Here is a 13,864-nt window from a genome sequence, read left to right as displayed (position 1 = left end):
CAGATGCGGCAGACAAACTATGTGCGCATGTCACAGAATGATTCTGACTGAAAGTCAGCACACGTAAACCACAGATCGGGTTAGATAACGTCTCACGTAAACAGTCCACTGAATCTTTCAATCGGAATGACAAAAATGTGTGCGTTTAGGTGGTACTCGAGACTGGAAGAACTCCTACAGTAAACGAATTCTGCATTGCACACGGTGTGAACAACCTTAGTCTTGTCAAGGTTTCCATTGGGAAGCTTCTTAAAAATACATTTTCCCTAAAGCAAACCCAGCGGCTTCATAGCTGCATCCATGTTAGCACGTCACGTTTGATGTGGTAATTTGACAGTAGGCATACACACAGGTTTGAAGACTTGTTCTCGGCCCTGCAACTCAGCTAGGTATACATCCGCACTAACATATCAAAGTGGAAGTCATCATAGCTTGCGTAATATAGACCCAGCTCCCAACCCAACTCTGAGAATAGATTTACAGCGATATTTTTTTTTTAGCGCCCGATAAGAGTCTCACGTTAACGCAGCATGTTAACGCATATAACGGCCCACCACTAATTATAATGAATAATAATTATCAATATTATTTACATGTAAAATTTCTTACCAAAAAAGTACACGCATTTTTTTTTTATCCATTTGAAACCATCATCAATACAAAGAGTGTTTCTGAAAACATTGGATGTGTTTAGCTAAAATTTCAAAGGTTTTTACTTTTAAAATATAATATACCATTTAAAAAGTGTTGTTTGATGGGTAGGTTTAGAGATAAGTTTAGTGTAAGGGGATAGAATATACAGTTTGTACAATATGAAAACCATAATGTCTATGAAAAGTCCATAAAAAGTGTGCAAGTTTTTGTTGAAAAGAGCTTTTGTAGAATATAGCAAAACATCTCAAGAATACAGCTGTGAACCAAAATCTGCGGTTTGGCCAGATGTGTTCAGATTTGTCACGGTGAGTGTGAGGCTCGGTGTGGTGGGAACTAGAGAGCTGCCAGTACAACTGTGGGAAGACAGGAGCTGATTCTTCTGTTATCATACCCCCTCTACCCCGCTGCCCTTTGAACCCCCCTAACATGGTGTGTACCCATGTTGTAATGTGACCAAAAATAAATAAATTGGGCCAGGGTTACAGATGCTCTACAGGCTTTATACTGAACTACGCTTCCAAACCGTTCCAGACATGGGGGTGTGTGCTGTAAATATACATCTGCTGCCAGACATTTACTGTATTTTCATGGGTTTGGATAAGGAGTTCATTGTATCACAGCCAACTGGGTCCATGAGTTTAACTTGGTGAATGGTGTCAAAATTAATAAAGTGCCCAAAACTGTGTTCTGCCAATAATTACTTTCAGTAGTATTTGACAGAAATACAAATTCCCTAAAATAATAGTTAATCATTGAAGTGAAGTACAATGACTTAATTATTTAGAACCCCTGGCGTTTTAGGTTGTGAATAAGTCTTGTTTAATGCTAAATGGAAATAGCCGTATCTTTGTTCTCTGTTCTCACACGTCTTATTCACTACTGCAGGTCCAATTGTAGCACCTCTTAGTGTCTTTAGGAGCATGGTTTTCCATTGGTGCTTTGTACAGAATTCACCATTCGTGCTTTCAGTGGGTGCCAGGTTTGGAATACGGCTAGTGAGGTTTGAGATTGATGCCCCGAACCGGTCCCGTGTTTCTGATGGGTTGAAGCTTATTTGTGAGACTAATGAAAGTCTTTGTGCTTGGCAGGGACGAAGGCAGCTGTGTGCAGGGGTTTGTGGAGATCTTTGATATGCTGCTGGCAGCCACGTCCAGGTTCAGAGAACTCAAGTTACAGAGAGAGGAGTACGTGTGTCTCAAAGCCATGATCCTCCTCAACTCCAGTAAGTGTTCTTCTCATTAAAGGCTTTTTCAAATGTGCATGCATGTATACCAATTCGAATACTAAAACAAATCCATGAATAACTTTTTTTCAGATATTACTTTTTTTAACAAAAATAAAAAAAAATAGTTGAATAGGGATTGAAACAACAGCATTTATTTGATATAGAATATTTTGTGACATAAATGTCTTTACTGTCACTTTTGATACATTTAAAGTATCCAAACTCATACAGACCCAAAGGAATGATTAATGTAACCCCTCTAGTTCTACTCCCACCACCAGATGGGATTCAAACTGGCATTTCCGGTATGAGAGGTGGGTGCTAACCAGGGGAATGAGGTTTACCTGTGCAGCTTTTTACTAGCTGTCATTTGTTACACTTACCCCACTAAATCTGAATCCCATCTGGGTCCCAGCACCAATATAACCCCTCCAGTTCTACTTGCACCGCTCCCGGTGTGATTCGAATCAGCATTTCCAGCATGGGAGGTGGTCACGCTAACCAGGATGGTAAAGACTGTAGCCTCTAGTGCACCTCTTGAAGCCAGGGGAGTGAGGTTTACCTGCACAGGTTTTTACAAGCTGGCTCTGTTACACCCACCCTCCTAAACCTGAATCCCATCCGGGTCATGGCACCAATAAAACCCCTCTGCTTCTACTTGCTTCTCTGAGCGGGATTCAAACCAGTTTCCTGTATGGGAGGCAGGCGCACTCACAAGAACGCTAAAGTGAGGTTTTCCTGCACAGCTTTTTACAAGCTGGCTCGGTTACACTCCCCCCTAAACCTAAATCCCATCCGGGTCATGGCACCAATAAAACCCCTCTGGTTCTACATATGTCTCTGAGCGGGAATCAAACCGCAGTTTCCTGTATGGGAGGCAGGCGCACTCACAAGAATGCCGACCACAGCCTCTAGCGTCATTCGCTACTGTGCTTCTTGAGGCCAGGGGAGTGAGTTTTACTTGCACAACTCTTGCAAGCTGGCCTCAGTTACACTCAGCCCTCTAAATCATTCACTACTGTGCATCCTGAGGCCAGGGGAGTGAATTTTACTCGCAGAGCTCTTTCTAGCTGGCCTCCGTTACACTCACCCCTAAACCTGAATCCCATCCGGGTCACGACACCAACGTAATCCCTCCAGTTCTACTCGCACCACTTTGAGCAGGTTTAAAACCTCCATTTCTGATATAAGAGGCGAGCGCACTAACATGGACGCAGTCACTATCCCATCCGGGTCATGGCACCAATGTTCAACTCGCACCACCTTGAGCAGGATTCGAATGGGCATTTCTGGCATGGGTGGCGGGAACCACAATCTCTAATGTCAGTTTCTAGTGCGCTAGGTGTTTGAGGTTTACCTGCACAGCTCTTTACAAGCTGGCCTCTGTTACATACATCATAAATGAATGTCATGGCCTGGCACTTAAGCTCCAGACATATAGCAGTGTTTCTCACACAGGAAAAGCATGTTCGATTCCAGCTGGTGTCATGCACCAATCATACTCCCCTCATTTCCTGTCCTTTTTAGTGCCTCTATCAAGGGGAATAAGGCCAAACAAATGCCTGACCTCAACAGAGCGGTAATAAATAGTATTGACTCAAGCCCATAACTCAGAAGGTTACTACCATCCCTGCTTTAATTGAAGGGAGTCTTGGCAAGGCCAGACAAGAAAAACACACACACTATAAAGTCTTAATGGGGACAATACGCCTGCTTTAAGGAGCGCTCCACGCATTCAACCCAACTATCCATTTCATAGCAAACGCTTGCGTAAGTAACAGGCAGTGGTTATTGTTTAATGTCTGAAGGAACCAGTATTTCTTCCTGCTCCAATTCCTCTGAACTTTTGTTCTGTCTTTTCCTCTTGCATTATCTCTTCATTCTCAGCCGCTAACAGCTGTCTTCACTTTGTCTCCCCGGTGTCACTTATTTGATCACTCCAGATGTTTTGCGTTGTTTTTGAATTGGATATTCTTTGGATTGGATGCTTAATGGGGTATCACCGTCTATTATTTCAAACAGCTATAAATGTCAGCGTCTCATCATGGCTTGAATCTCTGTGAACCTGCGCTTGTGCGTCATTGCAGACATGTGTCTGAGTTCGTCTGAGGGAGGAGAGGATCTGCAGAGGCGGTCGAAGCTGCTGTGTCTGCTCGACTCGGTGACAGATGCTCTGGTATGGGCCATCTCGAAGACGGGCCTGAGCTTTCAGCAGCGCTCCACCAGACTAGCCCATCTGCTCATGCTGCTCTCCCACATAAGGCACCTCAGGTACAAACAATAAAGAGCGTCCGTAATGCAGTGCTTTCAGTCAGAAAAGGTGGCTTGTGGTCTGGCTTCATACACGGCAGTTGGTCTAAAGACTGCAACATTTATTTCTCTCGAGTCTGTAGCCTTATAAAATAACTTTAGCTCACTCAAATGTATCTGATATGATTAAACAGCGCTGCGTTACCTCACATACGCAAGAGCAGAAAAGTGGAAGCATCGTCTGCAGCATAATAAAAGCTCTCGAGCCGTGTGTCGCGCTCGTCTATCATTAGCAGTCGCTCCTCATTAGCCCCGCCCTGCTTTGTATGACCGCAACCAATCACTATGATTTCTGCCTGAGTCCTGTCGGATTCTCTCTCACTGGCTGTAGAAGTAAAGACAACAACTCCCATGATTCCGTGAAATCAAGTCTCATAAAACTGCAGCTTTTTTTTAATAAGCAAGCTCTAATGGCAAAAATTACATATTGCACCTTTCATTTGCAAATACAATTTTTTTGAAAAGGTAAAATAGTTTTGAATGAAATGTCTGCTTTTGCGTGTGTGTATGTTGTAGTTTTTGTGTATTATTCAACCATTTTTTGTTGTTATACAGAATTTAGGGTACTTAGAGAGCCAGATAAATACATCTTTGATTAAATTATATGTGATGATTATATATTTTCAAATGCATTGTCCCACTGGCTTTAATCTGGTTAGATAATTCCAAAGTTTAGCTTGACTGTTCATAATTTAGCTATCATTTACAAAAGGTTAGCTTATTATATTGAACTACTTTGAGAAGCTTATAGTTTAGCTATCTACTTTTTCAAGGTCAGCTTGATTATTGAACAAAGTGTGCTTGTAGCCTGTCTTTGGTAAGCGTTGTGTGCATTTATAACTCTCGATCTATCCGCCATCTGTAGTAATAAAGGCATGGACCACCTGCACTGCATGAAGATGAAGAAGATGGTTCCTCTGTATGATCTGCTTCTGGAGATGCTGGACGCTCACATCATGCACAGCTCACGTCTGTCTCACTCCAGCGCTCGAGTGTCTCACTCCCCGGCTCCAAAAGAGAGTAAATGCGTCCAGGAGGCCTTCACCTGCACTTCTCAGCATGGACCCTGAACTCTGTGGTGAGAAATAGTGCTGTGTTTTTCTTGTGCTACATAATGCAGATATTATGACCTTGAAATAAATCAAATTAGACAGTTTTACTGATGCAAATGACAGTTTTACTGATGGAAATGTCTGTTTTATAAAATAATTATCTTGTACTGGCAGTTGCCAGCTACAATTTTCCAACAAATCCTAAAAAGTGAAATTGCTCTTATTTTCCCCCTCTCCAGTACTGAAGAATAATCCGTCGTTTCAAGAGGACAGGTCGAAAACATCACGGATGCCTTGAAAGTTTTTTTCAGACACTATGGACATGGTGTACTATTTCTACTCATCTCTTTCTATACAGTAAGCTTGCTGCTATCACTTTCTGTCAAAAAAAAAGTCAGCATCACTATAGCAACTGCTGTAGCCGGAGCAGCTACTGAAGACACATTCCAGATTCCGTCACGTACAAAATGACAGTATAGACGATGAGAGATTTGTGTGCAGTGACTAAATTCTGATCCGCAACTTTAGAAGACCTGACTCAAGCCTCTTTTGACTCGTGAATGTCAGACTCGTTATTACCAAAACAAAATGTTTCAAAAAAACAAACTGCCTTCTTTAACACCATAAAGGCCTTGTACAAAACATTTATACATTTTCTAGATAATCACCAATTTATTCCACTTCGCAAACCTTTCTGTTTATAAGATGAACCACAAAGATGTTTGATATTGCACTTTAAAATTTAAAAAAACTTCTGAAATATCAGAAGCCCTGTCTTAAGACAAAAAGCCAAAATATTGCAGTGCCTGCATTGACTGTCGCCATTTATTTTTTTTAAAGAAATTTGTATTTAATTGACTATAAAAACAAATCTAACTTAAAGATTAGAAGCATAAAAAAGTACAAATGAATGTATTTATAAAAGTTATTGAATCTGCCTGCAGCCATTTGAATTGTTTTGATATGAAGTGCTAATATTGGATGTACAATTTTTGTTGACTACTAAGAATTAAAGACCAGCTGTAATACAGTTTTTTTTTTAAGTAGACAATGTTTATTTTTTAACAAGTTTCATTTGTAAAAGGTTTTTAAACATTTTTTTTCTTTCTGTAAACTGCGTGTTCTACCTTGCAGCACATATGTAACAATGTTATTTACACTGGGGTGAATTAAAATGTTTCATGTGCATTTGACTAAATATATTTTTGTTTTGGGCTTTGCAAATACAGTTATTTCAGAGCATATCAAATTTAAAAATGAGACACCGTGTTCCCAAAATAGCAGCAATCCATCATGTCACCACAAACTGTGGATGAGTTCATCTTTTCCAGTTGCAAACTCTTATAATCTTTAATCCGTGCATGATGTGCCTAAATCTAGAAATATTTTAAAAGATCCGTGATTTACATTCAAGCTCATACGATGATTGACTTTTTTACAGCATCGATACAGGAAAAGGGCCTGTTTAGATCACATCCAACTCAACATTAACAAAAAGTGTCTCAGTAGTATGGCTCTCAAAGGGGGAATAAATAGTATAAAATCAATTATATAAATACAACCAGTAATAAAAATATTCCTTGGACAAAAGTGTGGCGCTCGTCTGATTCATGAGAACTCCATTGACTGATGTTGAGCGGGCGAGGGACTCATGTGGGCGGAGGACCGTTGGTGTAGCGTAACATGGGGTGGAAAGAGCGGGCAAAATTGTTGGAAAGGGTGCAACTGTAGTCATCTTCAGAAAGAGGGACCAAGCAGGCCAGAACCAGCAGCAGGAGGAACAGGAGATGCAGAGGGAAAGCGGCTCGCAGGACACGATAGAAGAAAGAACGCTGGGGGGATGGGTCACGCTTTGACCTGAAACAGACACACACACACAAAAAACTTTGACCGCTGTTCTTTTTTTAACATCAAAACCTAATGTGTATTACACTGTGAATGTGCGTTTTTCTATGTTCTACACTATAACTATTCATGAAAATGGTTTGTGTGTGCAAAGTACCGAGAGCATTGTGAGGATTTCCTGTCTTCTGCAGTATCAGCTGTGGAGTCCTGCAAGCACATGACAGAAGAGTTCAGCTCCGTATCACAATGAAAACTACTCAACCAGATCCTATCCTAGCGGCTTTAATTCATGAGCACGACATATACTTTTAATTGAATATTATTTATAGTATGACCAAACAGTAGCCGCCTTATCTCGGTTAATTACATTTATTGGTTGACATGGTGGGGGAAATATTAGCTCATTTTAATTAAAATCGACATGTGAAGGTCAAGTATGGTAAGTGACCCATATTTGGAATTTGTCCTCTACATATAATTATTGAACACACATTTGTTTTTGTGAAATGTGGGGACTCCATTGGCGTAATGGTTTTTACACTGTACAAACCGTATTTTCTATCCCCTTACACGACCCCTACTCATCACAGGAAACATTCTGCATTTATACTTAAAAAAAAAACAAAACAAAAAAACTTATTCTTTATGATTTATAAGCCTTTTGAAAAGTGGAGACATGGGTAATGTCCTCATATTTCACCCTCTCCTTGTAATACCTATGTCATACCCATGTCATTATACACGTGTCCTAATATTTCACAAAAACACACACATGCACACACACACACACAGCAGTGAGCAGCTCAGTCTTTCCTGCCGTACTGAGAATCAAACCTTTGGGTTAGTAGTCTGACTCTTTAACCATTAGATCCAGACTGCCTATTTTAATGAAGACAACCTTCATAAATTACATTTTATCAACCATATAGTTTAATATATAGAATTTTTAGCACCATTACTCCAGTCTTCAGTGTCACATGATCCTTCAGAAATCATTCTAATATGCTGATTTGCTGCTCAAGAAACATTTATGATTATTATTTGATCAATTTAATGTGTCCTTGCTGGAAAAAGTATTATCTTGTTTTTACAAAAAACTAACTGACTCCAAACTTATGAAAATAAAAATCTATGAATTAAGAATGTGCTTTGGAGGGCTTAAAATGTTTTAACAAAATGTATTACATTTTTAAACATTAACCCTTGGTTAAGCTCCACCCCCTCACTCAGTGAAGCTTCCCATTGGATTCAGTGCATTTTTCAGCAAAATGTGCACATAAGATCGTAATATTTAAATTTATGTTATTCTTTTATAGTTTTCAATGAAGTGTGACACTGCACAGCATCTTTTTTTCCAAAAAAACAAAAGCAGTGTCCTCTCAGTTGGATTAGTTTCCTCTTTTTTGTTTACCATTTATGCTGTAAAATGTTTTGCAAAATGCTCTCACCACTCTCTCCTGAAGCGTCTGGAGATCCTGCTCCACCTGACGTGTCAGCAGTCGTAGTTTGCTTCCGATGACGTGGAGTTTCTCCCTGGCTTCGGCGCTGTCCTCCCCAGCAGCCTCGGGGAGCAGCTCGGAGACGATCTCCTGCAGGGAGCTCACTTGCTTCTGCCGGCCCTGCAGCTCTTCTGCCAGATCCTGCCACCAGGGGGTGCGAAACAAAAGCTCACTACACCAGTAACGCTAACTGAACAGTCTCAGAAGATGGAGAAGCTGATGCGTTTCTTCTATAGGCTCATCTGATTTCAGAAGCCGGTTTCGCTGGCTCACCTTCAGTGTGTTCCCGTGTTCCTGAAGCACGGAGGGCTGCACAGAAGGGTCGTCCATGTTCACCGTGTAGCGTCTGCTCTCTGCATGGGCCAGCCACAGCAGTAGAGAGTGGACCATCTCATGGAACTCCTACATGAGGGCGGAAGGTCAGTGATGTGAGTTAAAGCTTCATGTGGCCGATTGAGGTTTTGGATAAGTGTTAGACAGTTCTGTCACCTGACAGCGTCCTAGGGTACTCCGTAGACTGCCCTCCCATCCCTCTAGGCCCGCACAAGCCTCTGTCCAGCGTCGATTCATGCCGCGCAGACCCTCCTGAAGCTCCTCCTGCTGCAGCTCTCGCCCACCCAGGTTCAGAGACAGCATCATCGTCTTATAATGAGCAAATGCCTTCTGCATTTCCTGCGTGATGAAACGACAAACCAGACTTTTACTTTCTAGTGTCTGCAATTTAGTGCACTGTGTTCATAAAATGGGCTCATCAGCTTACCTTTATATAGTACGCATCATCAATAAGTATATATAAAATGCTGAAGTAAATATGTCTTAATACATAAGCCACGTTAAACGTTTCTCAGAGTTTCAGAATGTATATAGATATACTGTGACAAGAGCTGTTCATGGACAGCTAGTGTCCAGAACTTGCAGTTTGTTCACATATCTTTGTTTTTTTCTTTTGAGAGGTGATCTTAATATTCATGGTTTATTACAGTTCTATGGATTGTTTTGCCCCTCAGGTCTCCGAGTGAGTAACGTGAACACTATGAATAATCTCCGGATCAGCATCAGTAATATGAGCTGTATTGAGAACATCAGTGAAGGTGTATTTGTAATGATGATCGTGTGATTGGACGCAGTGACGCTCACTTTAAGCTGTTTGACCCTCTCTTCTAAGACCTTGACACTGGCGGATGTCTCGGGTTTCTGTAGTCTATCCAGCTCAGGGGTGACACGGTCCAGCCAGGAAGTGATGTGCTGGAGGTCAGAGGTCAGCTGTTGGGGGTCTCTGGTGGAGCACTGTTTCTTACTCACAGCTTGAGCCTGCAGCAGCTCCCAGCGCTCGATCACTCCTGCGGACAAAAGAGGACACTGCTGTATTCCATCCATTTGTTTCATTCATCTAACCATCTATCCACTCATCCATCCACCCATCCATACATTTGTTGATCCATTCAACCTATCTTTCTATCCATCCATCCATCCATCGGGCTATCCCTCAATTCATACATAAATTTGTTGACCCAATCATCTTATCTTTCCCCTCATCCATCCATCCATCCATCCACTCATATTATCTTTCCCCTCATACACCCATCCATCTTGTTTACTCACCTATCCACTCATCCATCCACCCATTTTATCTTTCCCCTCATCCATCCATCCATCCATCCATCTTATTTTTCCCCTTATCCACCCATCCATCCATCCATCCATCCATCCAGGTAACCATCAATTCATCCATAAATTTGTTGATCCACTCATTTTATTTTCCCCCTCATTCATCCATCCATCCATCCATCAATTTGTTGATTCACTCAACCTCTTTCCCCTCATTCATTAATCCATCCATCCATCCATCCAACTATTACCTCTGTCTATACATCAATCTACTTAACAATTATTTCATTTGTCTATCCATCATCTAAACACCCATCTATCTAACTAACTATCTCTTGATTTTATCTACCCACCCATTTAATTTATCCACCCAGACATATTTACTAATCCATCGATCCTTCAATGTTGCTTATACACCTACTCACTCATCCAACTTGTCTACCCAACTATCCATCCACGAGGACACGATGCTGTAATTATGCCTATTTTTGATAAACATGCTTTTATACTCATCTAAAAATAATAATAACAAGTCCCCTGTACGTGATCATGCATCAGTGCTTTTTCCCAACTATTTGTGAAGAATTTGACATGACTCACTAGACGATAACAAGACAAGAACTAGACAGACATCCTCATGTTCCTCTGTGTCTGTACCTGACTGTTTGTCTGCAGTGCTGAGGTCAGTGAGGCCTTGTTCTTCCTGCTGTTCTTCATCATCCAGGATCATAGAAACCCTCTTCACACTCTCAATGCTGCCGCTGCACTCAGACATCAGCTGGACCTGTAGAGTGCAGACACGTCACACATATGCCTATGTTTAGCAGGGAAAGTTGACGGAAAACAGACAGGCCTTTGCTGCAGGTCTATGGACATTTTGTACTCCAAAACGTGTCTGAGAACTATGAATAATCTACTGTACAATCGCTCTTTGCGCTGATAGATTCCACATTTATGCTAACAAAGTGCATGAGGAAGAGGACAACTTGCAAATGATGTGATTATGAAAGTTCTGGGTTGAAAAGGAAAGTGTATATACTTACGTAGCCTTGTTTAAAAGGAGTGCTTGTGTGTGCAGGTGAGGAGTCGTCCAGCTGGAAGGATTTCCTTTCAGGCATGTTTTGAAAGTGCCAGTTCTGTCCTGCGAGTGTGTGAGAGAGGGAGAGAGAGATATTTAACTCAATGTTCTGCACAGACATTTCATTTGGGCTGTAAAATACAAATGATCTGAATTCAAAAATATGGAATTGAACTGAAATCATAAGGTACACAGTTATTCAAAAGATTGTGGTCGGTAAGAATTTTTAATGTTTTATATACAGGCTGTATATACATTTATAACCGTTTTATATTTTAAAATGTAATTTATATTTGTGATGGCGAAACAATTATTTTTAGCATCATTGCTGTAGTCTCCAGTGTGACATTGAAAATCTGGGATGATTAATGACGTCGGTAAGCGTTTAAACATTTTATGCATAAGTTGAAGTTGGATAAGGTGCATGGAAGCTAGATATTTAACTTTATAGTTTTAAACATGGATATTTTTCTTACACAAACCCATCAATTCATTTCTGAAGACCTTTATTAACCCCCTGAAGCCGCGTGGAGAACTTTTATGATGGATGTATGCACTTTTTGGGCTGGCATTTATTGCATTGTAATGCTTGGATTATCCAGGACATTTATTATATTACTGAGTCTGATTAAAATTCATCTAAAAGAAGAAAGTCATCTAGAATGGCTTGAGGGCGAGTAAATAATAAGGTAATTCTCCTTTTTGAATGAACTATTCCTTTAAAAAAACAATTATAAGTAGATTTCATGATAAAAGTACAACCCATTTAAAAGCAAAAGCCTCAAACAAACATGTTTCACATAATGACACACTGGTACATCCTGTACACTTCTCCAGTAATGAGCAAAGCTTCAAGAGTGTGCAGTTTAGATAAATGAGCGTTATTATCTTTTTGCATGAGCATGAAAACTGCGGAGGGGGGTGAGCAGGTGCACTGGGCTGTGATGAGCAGAGGGGACGCAACCCTCTCTTCAACTCCCTGAGGTCTGGACATGCCCAGCTCTCAACCAACAGAACCTAATCACAGGCCCAAGTCTTTCATGATAAGAGCACATAGCAGAGCAGGGTGAGGGGAGGGGAGGACACTTGCATCTTTTGATTTAAGAGAGAGAAAGTTCTGCACTGAAGGGGGGGAAAAAAATACCAGGCCTTTGATGATCCAGCAAACCTAGTCTATCCATAAGCGTATCGACAGTGGTGTGGGAACAGGACAGGATGGAGGGAGGGAATGAGAAGCAGGGAGGTGTGGGACTGGACAGATGTGAATGCACCAAAAAAGGCAATAAGATTTTGCTCTCAACCACAACTGAAGCCAAGTACATGTAAAGGGACATGGAAGCCTACCTAAAGGCTCCCCAAAATACTTCTTTGTCAACTCGGATGAGAATTCTGGGATTTCTGTGACCTCTAAATATGGAGTAAGAAAAAAGTAATGGCTAAAGCAGCAGTATGTATCAGCCAATGAACATAAAACGGGCAAAAGATGTCAGTTGCATTTGATTGGCTGGTGTCTTTTTTGTGTAATTTGCTGGTGTACAAATTTTTATCAATCATAAGGAAACAATGCTGTGTCAACAAGTCAAAATAATAAGCCCTTCTAAGGACTAACTAAACACTGGATTAGGCAAATTTTGCCTGGCAATCAAAATACTTCCATACGTATTTACCTGACAGTGCAGAGAAGAATGCAGCATCCTCTTCCTCATCATGTGAAGAAGATCCGCCAACATCCCCTGTGTGGTCCCACTCTAGAGGAATGGAATCCACGCTGACGGGGGTTTCGCGGCCCGAGCGCTCCTGAGGCGGCGATAACAAGCACATGGAGGGTTGGCTGGAGGCAGGGGTGCTCTGCTTCTCTCTGGACCGCTCGCCATCAGAGATATCTGGCTGCTCCTGCAGTGCATTCAGAGACAAAAAACCACTATCAATCATACATTTTCAAAAGAAGACTCTAACCAAGGCTGCATCAAACTTGATTGAAACATGTTGCTGCTAAACCTTTTTACTTAAACTTTAACTTTAAGTAAACTTTTGATAGGCTCCAAAAGGGCTCAAAATATCAAAATACATAAAGGGCTACTGTATATTATATATGAGAGAATTTTTTAAAATGTGTATCATACCAGGCGGAGGCTGGTGAGGCGTTGGTGGAATCGGGCCACTCTGCCAAACACTTCTTGACAGTACGTGTGCAGTTCCTCTAACTCATCTTCTATCACAACGGCATCTACAGGAGAGCTCCTCTGAATCAGACCCTCCCCAAACACGATCAGAGCATCAATCTTATTGGTGTTCAGAGTGATCTCCTTCTTAAAACTCTGAAGATGGAAATTTAAAAAGTTACATTTAATTCACCTAAAATGTACATTTTGTTATCATTTATTCATTTGTTTTCATGTATGGACTGATTAAAGGACTGCATTTAAATGAAACACTTGATTAACCACCTTCAGCTGTTTCATTTTGTCTTGAAGATGGATCTCTGAGAAGTGCTCTATGTTGGTCAGCTGGAGGTCAATCTCAGTCAGCCAGACAAGAAGGCTCTCGCGGGTTCCCTCAAACTCCTCTCTCTGGCTTGTAAAATGCTAAAGAG

General features: G+C 41.1%; 2 protein-coding genes across 6 annotated transcripts in view; one reads left to right on the top strand and one right to left on the bottom strand.

The window, feature by feature from the left end:
• The window catches only part of esr2a (estrogen receptor 2a), a 100,971-nt gene extending 94,544 nt beyond the window's left edge, over positions 1-6,427 (top strand). For all 5 annotated transcript variants that reach the window (XM_067417000.1, XM_067417001.1, XM_067417004.1 and 2 more), the window contains 4 exons: positions 1,743-1,876; positions 3,967-4,150; positions 5,055-5,267; positions 5,481-6,427. In XM_067417000.1, coding sequence (XP_067273101.1) covers positions 1,743-1,876; positions 3,967-4,150; positions 5,055-5,259 — 523 coding nt within the window. In that variant the 3' untranslated portion in view covers positions 5,260-5,267; positions 5,481-6,427. The remainder of the gene's footprint in view (positions 1-1,742; positions 1,877-3,966; positions 4,151-5,054; positions 5,268-5,480) is intronic.
• A 136-nt stretch (positions 6,428-6,563) lies between these two features.
• LOC137041072 (nesprin-1) overlaps positions 6,564-13,864 on the bottom strand; it is a 110,000-nt gene continuing 102,699 nt past the window's right edge. The window contains exons 92-102 of the mRNA XM_067417005.1: positions 13,719-13,856; positions 13,395-13,589; positions 12,939-13,164; positions 11,237-11,334; positions 10,851-10,977; positions 9,723-9,925; positions 9,075-9,257; positions 8,859-8,987; positions 8,535-8,726; positions 7,244-7,293; positions 6,564-7,098 (exon numbers count right to left, since the gene is read on the bottom strand). Of these exons, the coding sequence (XP_067273106.1) occupies positions 6,891-7,098; positions 7,244-7,293; positions 8,535-8,726; positions 8,859-8,987; positions 9,075-9,257; positions 9,723-9,925; positions 10,851-10,977; positions 11,237-11,334; positions 12,939-13,164; positions 13,395-13,589; positions 13,719-13,856 (1,749 nt within the window). The 3' untranslated portion in view covers positions 6,564-6,890. The remainder of the gene's footprint in view (positions 7,099-7,243; positions 7,294-8,534; positions 8,727-8,858; positions 8,988-9,074; positions 9,258-9,722; positions 9,926-10,850; positions 10,978-11,236; positions 11,335-12,938; positions 13,165-13,394; positions 13,590-13,718; positions 13,857-13,864) is intronic.

This window comes from Pseudorasbora parva, chromosome 15, assembly GCF_024679245.1.
Source record: "Pseudorasbora parva isolate DD20220531a chromosome 15, ASM2467924v1, whole genome shotgun sequence".
In the NCBI taxonomy this organism is placed as follows: domain Eukaryota; kingdom Metazoa; phylum Chordata; class Actinopteri; order Cypriniformes; family Gobionidae; genus Pseudorasbora; species Pseudorasbora parva.
This window is presented reverse-complemented; position numbering and strand designations above follow the sequence as displayed.